Raw genomic sequence first — 18,599 nt, 5'->3', positions numbered from 1 at the left:
GTTGTATATACTGATGCTTCACTGGAGAATATTGCACTTCACTGTCACTAATGGAACTGGTTTCAAGAGCATGTAGTTCATATTCACTATTATCTCCAATGCTCACATCTGAGTCTGGGATTTGGGAAAATAGGAGTTTCCTCTTTGATTCTTGTACAACTGAACATGAACAAGACCGCCCAGCAGCAGAGATGGAAGGCTGAGGGTCGTCTGGGTTTTCCTCACTATTACTGATGTTGTGGTCATTAGTTTTGGTCAAAACCTCACCAAAACCTTGAAACTCTTCTTCACTGGCACTTCCATCTGTATTAGAACTGTCACTGGGGAACAAAAGTGTCCCAATTTGCCGAGGAGTGAGGAGCTTCTTACCTCGAGGCATGACAAACAGTGTCTACTAAAATGGCGTTCCCACAATGCGCCACTGGGTCTCAGATTTTTTTCTACCGCACACACCGACCCCACACACCTATTCTCTCACACCTAGGCCTACCAGCCTTTTCCTGCGAGATTTGAAGGCGCTAGAGTTTATGCATACTAGTACGTCAAGGACCCTGGCGCATAAGCCGTACTAGTGCGGCCGAAACCCTGAAAAGGTTAATTTAAATGAGGAAAATTAATTTGATAGAGTAAATTGAGTTAAGAGCTAGCTCCTGGAACGGATTAAACTCGTAAGTCAAGGTTTCACTGTATGTATATCCAAATTCATGTTCTACGTAGTTAACACAATCAAAATTAAAGAAAAGGATCCGTGTTTCTTTGCTTTATCAAAAAAACATATACTGTATGTTTATATAGGGGCATACCAATGTCAGATTTAAGTTATGGAGCCAAAAGCTGGATCATCCCCTCCCCTCCAAAAATCAGTTTTAATTAAATAGTATATTTTTAACAACCAGAGTTAAAAAAAAGTGTTACTTGATATACCCTAAAATTCAGTTAATAGTACACCACACATGCAAAAATAATCATATACAAAACTAATAAATTTGATCAATAGGCAATTGCTAACTTTTTTTTTTTTTTTTAATAAACCGTGTTTACAAGCGATTAGAATGCTATAATTTTTTACTGTAATGAGTTGGTGATAATAACCTGGACAAATAGTGAGAGGGGGGAGAGAGCTTAGTGATCTTTTTTTTTTTTTTTTTTACCACATTATGATTTTGAAGGTTGAATCTATTTTCTTCACTTCTCATTAGTCGAAAATATATACCCTACCTAGACTGCTTTTTCTCTACAATATTATTTCCAGATGCTGTATGGAAAGATATTTAAGTAGGATGAAGCATGTGGTGTTGAGGTGGTTTGGTCATTTAGAGAGGATGGAGCAAAATAGGATGACTTGGAGTGTGTATAATCTGTGATGGAGAGGAGGAAGGGTAGGGGTTGCCCTAGGAAAGGATGGAATGAGGGGGTAAAAGAGGTTTTGTGTGCAAAGGGCTTGGACATGCAGCAGGCATATATGAGCCTGTTAGTGAATTGAGACGAATGGTTTTTGGTACCTAACGAGCTGTTGGAGTGTGAGCAGGGTAATATTTTGTGAAGAGATTCAGGGAAACTGTTTAGTTGGACTTGAGTCCTGGAGGTGGGAAGTACAATGCCTGCACTTTGAAGGAGGGGTTTGGGATATTGGCTGTTTGGAGTGATATCTAAACTGTTGTATCTGAGTGTTTCTGCAAAGATAGTAATTGTATGAATAATGGTGAAAATGTTTCTTTTTGGGGTCACCCTGCTTTGGTGGGAGATGGCCAACATGTTAAAAAAATAAAAAGAAAAAATTGGAGATATATTAAGGATGAAGCTAGGTATGTGAATTGATGCAAGGTAAAAAGTCTTTATGGTAATAAATGATTGTTGAATTAAGGATGGAATAAGAACAGGGACAATATTGGATGGAAGACAGGATTTCAGGATTTGTTTGGCATAATAAATTGTCAGGATCACATTAAGGTAAGGTGGTGTCTTTTAACAGTAACTTGGAACTTGTTGGCAGACAGGGAGTCACTGGAATCTTCAGGCAAATAATTAAAGATTTTAGGTCGTTTTAGGAAGAAAGTTTTTACACAGGTTGTCAGACACGTGGAATTTCAAAGGTTTTGTGTCTAGTATTGTGACTTGAGTTCTGTTGCAGCTATCCAGAAGGAGTTTCAGAGTAGGATTGATATTAGAATTTATAATTTTTTTTTTTTTTCAACAAGTCGGCCATGTCCCACCGAGGCAGGATGACCCAAAAAAGAAAGAAAATCCCCAAAAAGAAAATACTTTAATCATCATTCAGCACTTTCACCACACTCACACATTATCACTGTTTTTGCAGAAGTGCTCAGAATACAACAGTTTAGAAGCATATATGTATAAAGATACAAAACATATCCCTTCAAACTGCCAATATCCCAAACCCCTCCTTTAAAGTGCAGGCATTGTACTTCCCATTTCCAGGACTCGAGTCCGACTATATGAAAATAACCGGTTTCCCTGAATCCCTTCACTAAATATTACCCTGCTCACACTCCAACAGATCGTTAGGTCCCAAGTACCATTCGCCTCCATTCACTCCTATCTAACACGCTCACGCACGCTTGCTGGAAGTCCAAGCCCCTCGCCCATAAAACCTCCTTTACCCCCTCTCTCCAACCCTTTCGAGGACGACCCCTACCCCGCCTTCCTTCCCCTATAGATTTATATGCTTTTCATGTCATTCTACTTTGATCCATTCTCTCTAAATGACCAAACCACCTCAACAACCCCTCTTCTGCCCTCTGACTAATACTTTTATTAACTCCACACCTTTTCCTAATTTCCGCACTCCGAATTTTCTGCATAATATTTACACCATACATTGCCCTTAGACATGACATCTCCACTGCCTCCAACTGTCTCCTCGCTGCTGCATTTACCACCCAAGCTTCACATCCATATAAGAGTGTTGGTACTACTATACTTTCATACATTCCCTTCTTTGCCTCCATAGATAACGTTTTTTGACTCCACATACACCTCAATGCACCACTCACCTTTTTTCCCTCATCAATTCTATGATTAACCTCATCCTTCATAAATCCATCCGCCGACACATCAACTCCCAAGTATCTGAAAACATTCACTTCTTCCATACTCCTCCTCCCCAATTTGATATCCAATTTTTCTTTATCTAAATCATTTGATACCCTCATCACCTTACTCTTTTCTATGTTCACTTTTAACTTTCTACCTTTACACACATTCCCAAACTCATCCACTAACCCCATCTATAAATATATTAAACAACCATGGTGACATTACACATCCCTGTCTAAGACCTACTTTTACTGGGAAGTAGTCTCCCTCTCTTCCACACACCCTAACCTGAGCCTCACTATCCTCATAAAAACTCTTTACAGCATTTAATAACTTACCACCTATTCCATATACTTGCAACATCTGCCACATTGCTCCTCTATCCACTCTATCATATGCCTTTTCTAAATCCATAAATGCAATAAAAACTTCCATGCCCTTATCTAAATACTGTTCACATATATGCTTCAATGTAAACACTTGATCCACACATCCCTTACCCAGTCTGAAACCTGTTTGCTCATCTGCAATCCTACATTGTGTCTTACCGCTGATTCTTTCAATTATAACCCTACTGTACACTTTTCCTGGTATACTCAGTAAACTTATTCCTCTTGTCCCCCTTCCCTTTATGTAAAGGGACTATACATGCTCTCCGCCAATCCCTAGGTACCTTCCCCTCTTTCATACATTTATTAAACAAAAGTACAAACCACTCCAACACTATATCCCCCCTGCTTTTAACATTTCTGTCATGATCCCATCAGTTCCAGCTGCTTTACCTCCTTTCATTCTACGTAATGCCTCACGTACCTCCCCCACACTTACATTCTGCTCTTCGTCACTCGTAAAAGATGTTATACCTCCCTGGCCAGTGCATGAAATTACTGCCTCCCTTTCTTCCTCATCATTTAAAAGTTCCTCAAAATATTCTCGCCATCTACCTAATACCTCCCTCTCCCCATCTACTAACTCCCCTACTCTGTTTTTAACTGACAAATCCATACTTTTCCTAGGCTTTCTTAACTTGTTTAACTCGCTCAAAATTTTTTCTTATTTTCATTAAAATTTCTTGATAGTGCCTCTCCCACTCTATCATCTGCTCTCCTTTTGCACTCTCTCACCACTCTTCACCTTTCTTTTACTCTCCATATACTCTGCTCTTGTTATAACTCTTCTGCTTTGTAAAAACCTCTCATAAGCTATTTTTTTCTCTTTTATCACACCCTTTACTTCATCATTCCACCAGTCACTCCACTTTCCTCCTGCCCCCACCCTCCTATAACCACAAACTTCTGCCCCACATTCTAATACTGCATTTTTAAAACTATTCCAACCCTCTTCAACCCCCCCACTACTCATCTTTGCACTAGCCCACCTTTCTGCCAATAGTCGCTTATATCTCACCCGAACTTCCTCCTCCTTTAGTTTATACACTTTCACCTCTCTCTTACTTGTTGTTGCCACCTTCCACTTGTCCCATCTACCTCTTACTCTAACTGTAGCTACAACTAAATAATGGTCCGATATATCAGTTGCCCCTCTATAAACATGTACATCCTGGAGCTTACCTATCAACCTTTTATCCACCAGTATATAATCTGACAAACTACTTTCATTATGTGCTACATCATACCTTGTATATTTATTTATCCTCTTTTTCATAAAATATGTATTACTTATTACCAAATCTCTTTCTACACATAGCTCAATTAAAGGCTCCCCATTTACATTGTGTTTTATGTATATTATGGAGGTGTGTACTATCTAACACTTAGACTGGGTGATCATTTGTATAGCTGCTTTTTGTTGAGTTATTAAAATGGATTTAGGTGATTTAGTATAGTGGATTCCCAGACACAAATAGCATAGGTGAGGTAGGGATAGATTTGGGAGTAGTATAATGTAAGTAGTGCTGTTTGTGGTATATAGTAACATATCTTAGAGAGGATGTTTTTTTTAATATGTTGAATGTGGGTATTGAATTTCAGGTTGCTAAGTGGCAGACTTAAGATTTTTTTTTTTTTTTTCGTCTTCCCTGCACCCAGTCACCAAATCCATGGTAACAAGTTGTTAGGTTCTCATTGTCATGGATATCTCAGTGTTCATTAAAAGTTTCTTTACATCTGCTATGTGGGTGGTGTCCATTACTTGATGCTGCCCCATATTCCTTAGTGTGATATTGTATCAGTTTTCCTTAAGACCTCTTCAAATAATTTTGTCAACACTAAACAGATTTCTCTGCCATTGTTCGTGAGCTCTCCTTCCTCCTCAGTTCAATTACTTGGTCCTTTACTGTCTTATATGTTTTGATGCAGGTGTTAAATAGTTTTGGCTCAGCCTTAGCCTTTGCTGCCGTCATCGATAAATTCTCTCTCTCAGCTTCTCTCCTTTCCTGTGGCATATTCACTTCTGGCCAAACTGCTTACTTCTCTGTTCTTGTCTGTTATTTCTGTATTTGTCCTGCTCTTATACATTTTTTGTTTCCTCACCCTGCATCTCTGGTTGAACCAAGGGCTCTTTGTCTTTGCTGTTTCTGCATTTTCAACTTCTCTGCATTTTCCAGCTAGGTACTCCATCTCATTCACTGACTTAACCTTCCAATTCATTGTCATAATCCACTACATTCAGGGAGTCTCTCAACCCTTCAAAATTTTCCTTAATGAAGTTTGGCTTTTTATGTTCTGTGCCTACTGTATTTCCCTTTGCTTTAGTTCCACTATGATCACTAGTGCTCAGAGGGCTCTTGAATTGCATTTTACCCATGTCTTCTGTACTTGTGGTATATGCTAAGTCCAGTCTTGCTGGCTCATCATCTGCCTCCCTTTTCATGTCCTTAACATGCTGTTGAAAATAGTTGCACTTCATTCATTTAACATAGATTACAAAAAGCAGTGATAAAATGGAATTTACTCTTAATTTCAGATGACAGTAGGTCACCTAAAGACCGACGAAGAGAGGTACGAGACCGTGATAGGGACCGAGAACGCGACAGGGATAGCCGAGGAAATCACGACCGCATTAATTCAGTTGTAAGTGTTTCATGTTGCAAATTTTTCTTTTAATCATTTCCCACCAAGGTTGGGTGCTTGTGGTGGGATGATACCAAAATTTTGCTGATACCAATACTCAGTTTTTGGCCAATACTGATTTCAATGTCATCACAATTAGCAGATACCCACCAAGACCATCAGAATTATAAGAACATAAAAATTATTCAAATTAAAAAAAAAAATGAGATAAGGTATATTGACAACATCTGCAAGTGGCAGTGCTTCATGTTGCCGTCAGATGAGTGACAATTGCCTACTTTGCGGGCTTATATCTCTGTAAGTACTGACTCTTGGGTTTCTTTTTACATTATGTAAAAAATGTCCTCTTCATTTAAAAAAAAAAAAAAAACTTTTTATTTTTCAAAATATTCGGAGCGAGAGAACGTAGATCTACGTTTGGACAGTTAAGGGGTTGAGGGTGATGTATGAAGCAGAGTTTGAAATTAAATTAAAGTGTTTTGGGGGTATATTTAAAGTTTAAACTATAAAAATAGGCATAGGCATTTTTTTTAACCGCATCCAGAATTTGAGGTTTTTCCAAATTCATGGGTGGTCTTGGAACGTAACTCCCACGAATTTTGGGAGACTACTGTACTTTTGTCACACCCCTAGTGTTAACCCTTTCATTGTTGAGACCCCTGCTCACACACTTGCTCTCAGTGTCGAATTGTAAAAACAAAAAAAAAAAGTTTCTTATGAAAGGATAGAGAATCTTTTCCCAATGATAATGACACCAAAATTACGAAACTTGATAGAAAACTTACCTAATTATGCTCACGTGAAGTTAGCGGTCTTGGCGATATATACGCATCGCCAATTTTTCCCACTTTGAGCCCTACGTTCGGCCAACTCCATTGTTCCAGTCAACCAAACTCATAGCTATTTCACTGGATCTCCATTTGTTCTATCGATTAAGTACAAGAAACCACCCATTTACCGATTTCAGCTACCCAAAATAGTGGTTAGAAATTGACAATTTGGCAACTTTCACACAAATTTCGAAAGATGCCAATTTCAAAATAGTGTCTAGAATAAACAATTCAGGCATTCCTGGTAATAAAATAACATTTTCTCTCTTCATGAATCACATCCCCAGGCCCCTCTTATATTACTCTTGCTTTCCATTTTGAATTTTTATTCACACAAAAAATAGATTTACTGTTATGCAGACTACTGCATTATTGTAGAAATAAAGTCAACCCATTTGTGACTGTGTATTAGACTGGCCAGTTGGACACGTATTGGATGGTGACATAATATATTTATTCTTGAACATTGGTAAAAATCGAACACTTCCACTACTTTGAGCTCAATTTCAAGGTACTTTTCATTGTGAAGCCAATCGAAATCATCTATGTTTCTGTATTATATCTTCCATTCTATCAAATGATACCAAGAAAACAAGAAAAAAACCATAAATATCATACGAAAATGCATCACAAAGTCAGTGTTTTAAACCAAAAACACTTGAGATTTTTTTTCTCTCATGCACTGCATGTTGCAGGATTTTTTTTATACTGCTCTCACTGACCATTCAGACCCATTCTCACATACGTAGGCCTACCAGCTCTCTCCCACAAGACTGAAAGCTGCTAGAATTTTGGCGTAATATTATGGCACCAACACTTCTCATGCACTGCATGTTGCAGATTTTTTTTTTATACTGCTCACACTGACCATTCAGACCCATTCTCACACATGTAGGCCTACCAGCTCTCTCCCACAAGACTGGAAGCTGCTAGAATTTTGGCGTAATATTACAGCACCAACACTGGCATGCAAGCCATAATATTACGGCACCAAAAGTGAAAGGGTTAATGTGTCCCTGCACACCAGAACAGTGTGTTAGTTTATTTAGGTACTGGTACACATAAGTAAAATTATCAGAGGATATATAAAACTTGAAATAACTTTGAAGCACTTGAAATTTTGGAAAGTTTCCATACATAATGGAGAGATGCAGTGCTCGAAGAGCTCATGGAGCATGAAATATAAGCAACTATTGGCAGAAAGGTGGGCTGGTGCAGGTATGAGTAGTGGGGAGGTTGAAGAGGGTTGGAATAGTTTTAAAAATGCAGTATTAGAATGTGGGGCAGAAATTTGTGGTTATAATAGGGTGGGTGCAGGAGGAAAGAGGAGTGATTGGTGGAATGATGAAATAAAAAGTGTGATAAAAGAGAAAAAGGTAGCTTATGAGAGGTATTTACAAAGCAGAAGTGTTATAAAAAGAGCAGATTATATGGAGAGTTAAACAAAAAAAGGCACAATACCGTGACTGGAACGATACACAAATAACCCGCACATAAAAGAGAGAAGCTTACGGCGACGTTTCGGACTGGCTTGGACCATTTACAAAGTCACTTTGTAAATGGTCCAAGTCGGACCGAAACGTCGTCGTAAGCTTCTCTCTTTTATGTGCGGGTTATTTGTGTATGAGAGTAAAAGAAAGGTGAAGAGAGTGGTGAGAGAGTGCAAAAGGAGAACGGATGATAGTGGGAGAGGTACTGTTAAGCAATTTTAATGAAAATAAGAAAAAAATTTGGAGTGAGTTAAATAAGTTAAGAAAGCCTAAGGAATAAAAGGATTTGTCAGTTAAAAATAGTAGGGGAGTTAGTAGATGGGGAGACTGAGGTTTTGGGTAGATGGCGAGAATATTTTGAGCAGGATGTGAGTGTGGGGGAGGTGCGTGAGGCATTACGTAGAATGAAAGGGGGTAAAGCAGCTGGAACTGATGGGATCATGACAGAAATGTTAAAAGCAGGGGGGACATAGTGTTGGAATGGTTGGTATTTTTGTTTAATAAATGTATGAAAGAGGGGAAGGTACTTAGGGATTGGCAGAGAACGTGTATAGTCCCTTTATATAAAGGGAAAAGGGACAAAAGTGATTGTAAAAATTATAGAGGAATAAGTTTACTGAGTATACCAAGAAAAGTGTACGGTAGGGTTATTATTGAAAGAATTAGATGTAAGACAGAATGTAGAATTGCAGATGAGCAAGGAGGTTTTAGAGTGGGTAGGGGATGTGTAGATCAAGTGTTTACATTGAAGCATATATATGAGCAGTATTTAGATAAAGGTAGGGAAGTTTTTATTGCATTTATGGATTTAGAAAAGGCATATGATAGTGGATAGGGGAGCAATGTGGCAGATGTTGCAAGTATATGGAATAGGTGGTAAGTTACTAAATGCTGTAAAGAGTTTTTATGAGGATAGTGAGGCTCAGGTTAGGGTGTGTAGAAGAGAGGGAGACTACTTCCCGGTAAAAGTAGGTCTTAGACAGGGATGTGTAATGTCACCATGGTTGTTTAATATATTTATAGATGGGTTGTAAAAGAAGTAAATGCTAGGGTGATCAGGAGAGGGGTGGGATTAAATTATGGGGAATTAAATACAAAATGGGAAGTGTCAATTACTTTTTGCTGATGATACTGTGCTTATGGGAGATTCTAAAGAAAAATTGCAAAGGTTAGTGGACAAATTTGGGAGTGTGCGTAAAGGTAGAAAGTTGAAAGTGAACATAGGAAAGAGTAAGGTGATGAGAGTATCCAATGATTTAGATAAAGAAAAATTGGATATCAAATTGGGGAGGAGAAGTATGGAAGAAGTGAATGTTTTCAGATACTTGGGAGTTGACGTGTCAGCGGGTGGATTTATGAAGGATGAGGTTAATCATATAATTGATGAGGGAAAAAAGGTGAGTGGTGCATTGAGGTATATGTGGAGGCAAAAAATGTATAGTATAGTAGTACCAACAATCTTATATGGGTGTGAAGCTTGGGTTGTAAATGCTGCAGCGAGGAAGCAGTTGGAGGCAGTGGAGATGTCCTGTCTAAGGGCAATGTGTGGTGTAAATATTATGCAGAAAATTTGGAGTGTGGAAATTAGGAGAAGGTGTGGAGTTAATAAAAGTATTAGTGAGAGGGCTGAAGAGGGTTTGTTGAGGTGGTTTGGTCATTTAGAGAGAATGGATCAAAGTAGAATGACATGGAGAGCATATAAATCTGTAGAGAAAGGAAGGCTGGGTAGGGGTCATCCTTGAAAAGGTTGGAGGGAGGGGGTAAAGGAGGTGTTGTCGGCGAGGGGTTTGGACTTCCAGCAAGCATGCCCGAGCGTGTTAGATAGGAGTGAATGAAGACAAATGGTATTTGGGACCTGGCGATCTGTTGGAGTGTGAGCAGGGTAATATTTAGTGAAGGGGTTCAGGGAAACTGGTTATTCTTATATAGCCAAACTTGAGTCCTGGAAATGGGAAGTACAATGCTTGCATTCTAAAGGAGGGGTTCGGGATATTAGCAGTTTGGAGGGATGTGTTGTGTATCTTTATAGGTATATGCTTCTAAGCTGTTGTTTTCTGAGCACCTCTGCAAAAACAGTGTTTATGTGTGAGTGAGGTGAAAGTGTTGAATGATGATGAAAGTATTTTCTTTTTGGGGATTTTCTTTCTTTTTGGGTCACCCTGCCTCGTTGGGAGACGGCTGACTTGTTGAAAAGAAAAAAATATAAATATGGAAGTTTATTAATTTTCTTTCATTACAACAGTTCGTGGCACGGTATTATTAGTTACTTTGTTGTAACACATGTCATATCTAGATATTTTTAAGTTGCACCATTTGCTGATTTGTTAATACATTTATTTTTATAGCACAAGAAAGAAGAGAAAGAACGTTTGGCGAGGGTGGGCGACTGGTCGGAACATGTGAGTTCTTCAGGGAAGAAATACTACTATAATTGCCGCACTGAGGTTTCTCAATGGGAAAAGCCCCCAGAGTGGTTAGAATGGGAGCGTACACGTGCCAAGGAAACCTCCAATAGGTCACATGACAAGAGTTCAACTCGGCAAGGTTCGTATATTCAGTATATAACTAGGGCTAGGTGAATGGAATTGTAATATTGAAAACATCAGCATACATATTAGGGGTATCATAGTAATTAATTATTACATTAATTATTGCATTATTACATTAGTTAACCAGTATAATTTGCACTTGGGTAGGTCTGTTTTTTTGTTGTATGCACCTAATAAATACTGGAAAGATGGGATTGCTTTGGGTTTATTCTGCTGTGGCAACTCCCTTGGCATAAGAACATTTTGTATTATGGGTGGCGGTATTATTTTCATTTAGGAAAATCTCTTTATGATATGAGCCTGTCAGGTGAAGACCTGTATGGTTGTCCCTTTTACCCAATTTTTAGTCTGTGGCAAAAATCAGTTGTTGGGTAATTGAAAGAGCTTGGAGAGATGATGAGAGCTATGGATAAGAAATATTTAACAATGCGAGGTGATATTCAAAGGTTTAGATACATATGGAAGTTCCAGTGTTTGAACAAATCCAGTCTTGGTTGTTTCACTATTGTGATAGCAAGAAACTGTCCATTCAGCCATCCAAACTAGCCTGTTAACCCTTTCAGGGTCCCCTGGCCCTCTCCCAGACTTGTTCTCAGGGTCACCCAAATTTAAAAAAAAAAAAAAATTCTTATGAAAAGATAGAGAATTTTTTCCTGATCATAATGACACCAAAAGTATGAAATTTGATAGAAAACTTAGGGAATTATGCTCTCGCGAAGTTAGAGGTCTCGACAATGTTTACACATTGGCGATTTTGCCCACTTTGAGCCCTATTTTCGGCCATTTCGTGTACTAGTCGACAAAAATCATAACTACTACAGTGGACCCTCAGCTAACGATATTAATCCATTCCTGAAAGCTCATCGTTAGCTGAAATTATCGTTAGCTGAATTAATTTTCCCCACAAGAAACAATGGAAATCAAATTAATCCATGCAAGACAACCCAAAGTATGAAAAAAAAAAAAAATTTTTACCACATGAAATATTAATTTTAATACACACAAACTGACACTTACCTTTATTGAAGATCTGGTGATGATTGATAGGATGGGAGGAGGGGAGTGTGTGGAAGTTGTTAATGGTTAGAAGGGGAATCCCCATCCATTAGGACTTGAGGTATCAAGTCCTTTTCTGAGGTTACTTCCCTTCTTCTTTTATTGCCACTAGGACCAGCTTGAGAGTCGCTGGACCTCTGTCGCACAACAAATCTGTCTGCAGAGGTCTGTACCTCCCATTCCTTTAAGATTTGCCTAAAATGAGCCACAACATTGTCATCATAATAGTCACCACCATGGCTTGCAATAGCTATGTTAGGGTGATTTTCATCCATAAAGGTTTGCAGTTCAACCCACTTTGCACATTTCCTTAATCTTTGAAGTAGGCACACTGGATTCCACAACTGGCATAGGCATCTCAGGGTTAGCCCCAAACCTTTCAAAATCTTTCTTAATTTCCATACTAATTCTCACTCTTTTTATCACAGGGTTGGCACTAAAAGCTTTCTTGGGGCCCATGGTGACTTATTTTGCAGGTACAATCACTAAAAACACTGTGATAATATGAAATGTTCCGATTGTATGCGTGGATGCGACCGCACTGGCTGGCTTGTAAACACTGGCACCCTAGGGACAACTGAGGCGCGCTCAGGCCACACGTGGACGCATCTCGAACGAATCGCGTTGGGCGAGTTTTTTAACATTAGCCGAGGCAAAAATTTTGCATTAAAATGTATTGTTAGCTGGATTTAACATTAGCTGATGCCATCATTAGCTGAGGGTCCACTGTATATCGCTAGAACTCCATTTTTTCTATTGAATGAGTACAAGAAACCACCCATTTACCGATTTCAACTATCCAATACAGTGGTCAGAATTTAGCAATTTTGCCAATTTCACACAAATTTCAAAAGATGCCAATTTCCAATTAGGGTCCAGAATAAACATGAATGACATTCCTGGCACTAAAATAACATTTCCTCTGTTCATTAGTCACATCCCCATGCCCCTCTTACATTCTTTTGCTTTTCACTTTGAATTTTTATTCTCACAAAAAATAGAAGATTTACTGTTATGCAGACTACTGCATTAGTGTAGAAATGGTATAAATAATATCGGCGCACTTGTGAAAGAATATTAGACTCGCCAGTTGACGTGTATTGGACGCTTCGTATGATTTGTTTACTTTTGAACTTTGATAAAAATCGAACATTTCTGCTACTTCGAGCTCAATTTCAAGGTACTTTTCATTGTAAAACCATTCAAAATCATCTCAGTTTCTGTAATATGTCTTCCATTCTATAGAATGAGACCAGGAAAACTAGAATACAACAATAAATACCATACAAAAATACAGTGCAAAGTCACTGTATTAATCCAAAAACACGGTCAGTTTTTTTTCTCATTACGCAATATGTGCTGCAGGATTTTTTTTTATACTGCGCACACTGACCACATAAACCCATTCTTTAATATGTAGGCCTACCAGCTTTCTCTCACTAGATTTGAGGGCGCTAGAATTTAGGCATACTAGTACGTCAAAAACCCTGGTGCGTAAGCCGTACTAGTACGTCTGAAACCCTGAAAGGGTTAAGAGCCCAGAATCGATAATTTGACTAGTATTGCTTTTTTCTATAAATTCCACTGTTGAGTGCTGATGGGTTCGTATGTAGATTGATCATTCAAAAGGTCCATCATTTTGGTGTTGTAGTCACTGGTGTCGAGAATGACGACTCCACCTCCTTTGTCGGCGGTGGTGACGATAATGTTGGGGTCGTTGGCAAGGTCCTTGAGGGCAGTGATATATCGTCTAGGAAGATTAGAAGAAGGTTCACATAAAGCTGCAGTGAGAATACCCCGTATATAACCCTTCTGGAAGTTACTGTCACTGTGTCTGTGGTTCCTGGTAACTAGGTTGAGTTGATAGTTAGGTTTGCGTATGTTAGTGGTAAATTTAAGTCCCTGACTCGGTGCTTGTTTCTCGTAGTCAGTTAAGGTGTGTGACGATAGATTGTTTATCAGGGATTCCCATCCCATTTCCTTCCACCGACTGTTAGTGCAGAGGTACTGAAGTTTGCGATTGAGTTTGATCTTCTGTTGGAGGTTGGCAAACTTCAGTACCTCTGCACTAACAGTCGGTGGAAGGAAATGGGATCGGAATCCCTGATAAACAATCTATCGCCACGCACCTTAACTGACTATGAGAAACAAGCATTATCGTCACCACCACCGACAAAGGAGGTGGAGTCGTCATTCTTGACACCAGTGACTACAACACCAAAATGATGGACCTTTTGAATGATCAATCTACATACGAACCCATCAGCACTCAACAGTGGGAGACACTTGCCAAGGATTTTCTACAAATTTCAATTTGAAAACAGTCCTAAACACACTGTAGGCATTTCTGTCACTAAAGTGACCTTCCCTCTGTTCATTACTCACATCCCTATACCTCTCTTACATAACACTCGTCCTCAATTATGATGAATTATAGTCACCAAAAACAAAAAAAAAAAAAAAAATCCCCCACATATTGACCCATAAACCATGACCAAGATTGCTTGGCCATGGGTTAACCCTTCGACTGTTTCGGTTGTATATATATGTCTTTCGAGCCACCGTGTTTGACGTATATATACTCAAATTCTAGCGGCTTCAAATCAAGCAAGAGAAAGCTGGTATGCCCACATGTGAGAGAAAGGGTCTGTGTGGTCAGTGTGCACCGTATAAAAAAAAATCCTGCAGCACGCAGTGCATAATGAGAAAAAAACTCCGACCATTTTTTTTTAATTAAAACGCCGACTTTGTGGTCTATTTTCGTATAGTATTTATGCTTGTATCCTAATTTTCTTGGTCTCATTTGATAGAATGGAAAACATTATAGAAATAGAGGTGATTTTGATTGGTCTTTCCTATGAAAAGAACCTAGAAATGGAGCTCAAAGTAGGGGAAATGTTTGATTTTTACCAATGTTCAAAAGTAAACAAATGATGTCATTGTCCAATAAATGTTCAACTAGCCTTTCTAATATGCAGTCATGAATGGGTTGACATTATTTATACAATTATTACAATATTGCAGTAGTCTGCATACAGTAAATCTTCTATGTTTTGTTTGAATAAAAATTCAAAATAGAAAGCAAGAGTAACATCAGAGGGGCCTGGAGACATGACTGATGAACGAAGAAAATGATATTTTAAAGCCAGGAATGTCTGCATTGTTCATTCTGTGAAATTGGCCAAATTGTCAATTTCTGACCACTCTATTGGGTAGTTGAAATCGGTAAATGGGCGGTTTCTTGTATTCAATCGATAGAACAAATGAAATTCTAAAGAAATAGTTATGAGTTTGATCGACAGGAACAATGGAATTAGCCGAAAATTGGGCTCAAGGTGGGGGAAATCGCCGATTTGTTAATGTCGCTGAGGTCACTAACTTTGCGAGAATGTATTTCCGTAAGTTTTCCATCAAATTTTGTGCTTTTGGTGTCATTACCATCAGGAAAATATTCTCTACCATTTCATAAGAATTTTTTTTTTTTTTGACACCAGGAGACACCTTAAGACTGTGGGTTGCGACAGTCAAGGGGTTAAGATGTGGTATGGTTTATTTGCAATCGTGTCATTACGATTTTGTGAGTCAAGTTGCCTAACTGTTGCCTATGTGTCTTACCTACCAAGGAGGAGCACTGCAGCAGGTCTGTTGGCCCATACTAGGCAGGTCCTGCACAATCCATCCCACTAACAAAATATTTGCCCAACCCAATTTTCAATGCTGCCCAAGAAATACGTTTTAATGATTCTATTTACTCATTATGCAAGTCCCACTCAAATCCAACCCCTCACACTCTTGTATTTATCCAACCTAAATTTGAAACTACCCAAGGTTTTAGCCTCATTAACCCAACTAGTTAGACTGTTCCACTCATCAACTACCCTATTTCCAAACCAATACTTTCCTATATCCTTTCTAAATCTAAACTTGTCTAATTTGAATACATTACTGCGTGTTCTCTCTTGGAAAGATATCCTCAAGACCTTAATTATATCCCCTTTATTACCCATCTTATTGCTTGGGTAGCATTGAAAATTGAGTTGGGCAAATATTCTGTTAGTGGGATGGATTGCGAAGGACCTGCCTAGTATGGGCCAACAGGCCTGCTGCATTGTATTATTATTAGTATGTACCTAATAATAACTAATATTATTATTATAATTATTAGTTTAGGGAAGTGGAGCACAGATCCAATTCCCTTGATCAAGAGCCCCTCACCAAGGAACCTCCCTTGAGGGGGATGTTCGCATCCTGAAATTTCGTTTATATCCACAAGCAAAAAATCGATCGAGTGACTGTTTGTATCCTGAAAAATGCACATGGTGGGGCATTCGTAAGCTGAGGTTCCACTCTGTGTGTGTTTTTTTTAACAAGTCGACCGTCTCCCACCGAGGCAGGGTGACCCAAAAAAAAAAAGAAAGAAAATCCCCAAAAAGTAAATACTTTCATCATCATTCAACACATTCGCCTCACTCACACACAATCACTGCTTTTGCAGAGGTGCTCAGAACAACAGTTTAGAAGCATATATATATATACATATATATACATGCAATAAGATCACAGTAAACAGGTGATTTTAAAATATCCAAAACAACCACTGTGAAAGAGTAGTGAAATTCCAAGCACTTTCGTGACTACTCACATTGTCAAGGAACTATGAAAGTAATACATCAAAGGAAGGCAATAAAAGGGCTTAGACCACACCTCACAGTCAACTCCCACAACATATATATATACATATATACATATATACATTTTTTTTTTTTTTTTCTTCAACAAGTCGGTCGTCTCCCACCGAGGCAGGGTGACCCAAAAAAAAAAAAGAAAGAAAATCCCCAAAAAGAAAATACTTTCATCATCATTCAACACTTTCACCACACTCACACATTATCACTGCTTTTGCAGAGGTGCTCAGAATACAACAGTTTAGAAGCATATACGTATAGAGATACACAACATATCCCTCCAAACTGCCAATATCCCAAACCCCTCCTTTAAAGTGCAGGCATTGTACTTCCCATTTCCAGGACTCAAGTCCGACTATATGAAAATAACCGGTTTCCCTGAATCCCTTCACTAAATATTACCCTGCTCACACTCCAACAGATCGTCAGGTCCCAAGTATCATTCGTCTCCATTCACTCCTATCTAACACGCTCATGCACGCTTGCTGGAAGTCCAAGCCCCTCGCCCACAAAACCTCCTTTACCCCCTCTTTCCAACGCTTTCGAGAACGACCCCTACCCCTCCTTCCTTCCCCTATAGATTTATATGCTTTCCATGTCATTCTACTTTGATCCATTCTCTCTAAATGACCAAACCACCTCAACAACCCCTCTTCTGCCCTCTGACTAATGCTTTTATTAACTCCACACCTCCTAATTTCCACACTCTGAATTTTCTGCATAATATTTACACCACACATTGCCCTTAGACAGGACATCTCCACTGCCTCCAACCGTCTCCTCGCTGCTGCATTTACCACCCAAGCTTCACATCCATATAAGAGTGTTGGTACTACTATACTTTCATACATTCCCTTCTTTGCCTCCATAGATAACGTTTTTTGACTCCACATATACCTCAACGCACCACTCACCTTTTTTGCCTCATCAATTCTATGATTAATCTCATCCTTCATAAATCCATCCGCCGACACGTCAACTCCCAAGTATCTGAAAACATTCACTTCTCCATACTCCTCCTCCCCAATTTGATATCCAATTTTTCTTTATCTAAATCATTTGATACCCTCATCACCTTACTCTTTTCTATGTTCACTTTCAACTTTCTACCTTTACACACATTCTCAAACTCATCCACTAACCTTTGCAATTTTTCTTTAGAATCTCCCATAAGCACAGTATCATCTGCAAAAAGTAACTGTGTCAATTCCCATTTTGAATTTGATTCCCCATAATTTAATCCCACCCCTCTCCCGAACACCCTAGCATTTACTTCTTTTACAACCCATCTATAAATATATTAAACAACCATGGTGACATTACACATCCCTGTCTAAGACCTACTTTTACCGGGAAGTAGTCTCCCTCTCTTCTACACACCCTAACCTGAGCCTCACTATCCTCATAAAAGCTCTTTACAGCATTTAGTAACTTACCACCTATTCCATATACTTGCAACATCTGCCACATTGCTCCTCTATCCACTCTATCATATGCCTTTTCTAAATCCATAAATGCAATAAAAACTTCCCTACCTTTATCTAAATACTGTTAACATATATGCTTCAATGTAAACACTTGATCTACACATCCCCTACCCACTCTGAAACCTCCTTGCTCATCCGCAATTCTACATTCTGTCTTACCTCTAATTCTTTCAATTATAACTCTACCGTATACTTTTCCTGGTATACTCAGTAAACTTATTCCTCTATAATTTTTACAATCTCTTTTGTCCCCTTTCCCTTTATATAAAGGGACTATACATGCTCTCTGCCAATCCCTATGTACCTTCCCCTCTTTCATACATTTATTAAACAAAAGTACCAACCACTCCAACACTATATCCCCTGCTGCTTTTAACATTTCTGTCATGATCCCATCAGTTCCAGCTGCTTTA

The 18,599-nt window shown here is 38.8% G+C and overlaps 1 protein-coding gene across 3 annotated transcripts in view; it reads left to right on the top strand.

Moving 5' to 3' along the window:
• Positions 1-18,599, top strand: part of wcy (WW domain-containing adapter protein with coiled-coil wacky) — a 235,902-nt gene that overhangs the window by 46,876 nt on the left and 170,427 nt on the right. For all 3 annotated transcript variants that reach the window (XM_070088011.1, XM_070088012.1, XM_070088013.1), the window contains 2 exons: positions 5,983-6,089; positions 10,755-10,953. In XM_070088011.1, the coding sequence (XP_069944112.1) occupies positions 5,983-6,089; positions 10,755-10,953 (306 nt within the window). The remainder of the gene's footprint in view (positions 1-5,982; positions 6,090-10,754; positions 10,954-18,599) is intronic.

The sequence above is a fragment of the Cherax quadricarinatus genome, chromosome 23 (assembly GCF_038502225.1).
Source record: "Cherax quadricarinatus isolate ZL_2023a chromosome 23, ASM3850222v1, whole genome shotgun sequence".
NCBI lineage: Eukaryota > Metazoa > Arthropoda > Malacostraca > Decapoda > Parastacidae > Cherax > Cherax quadricarinatus.
This window is presented reverse-complemented; position numbering and strand designations above follow the sequence as displayed.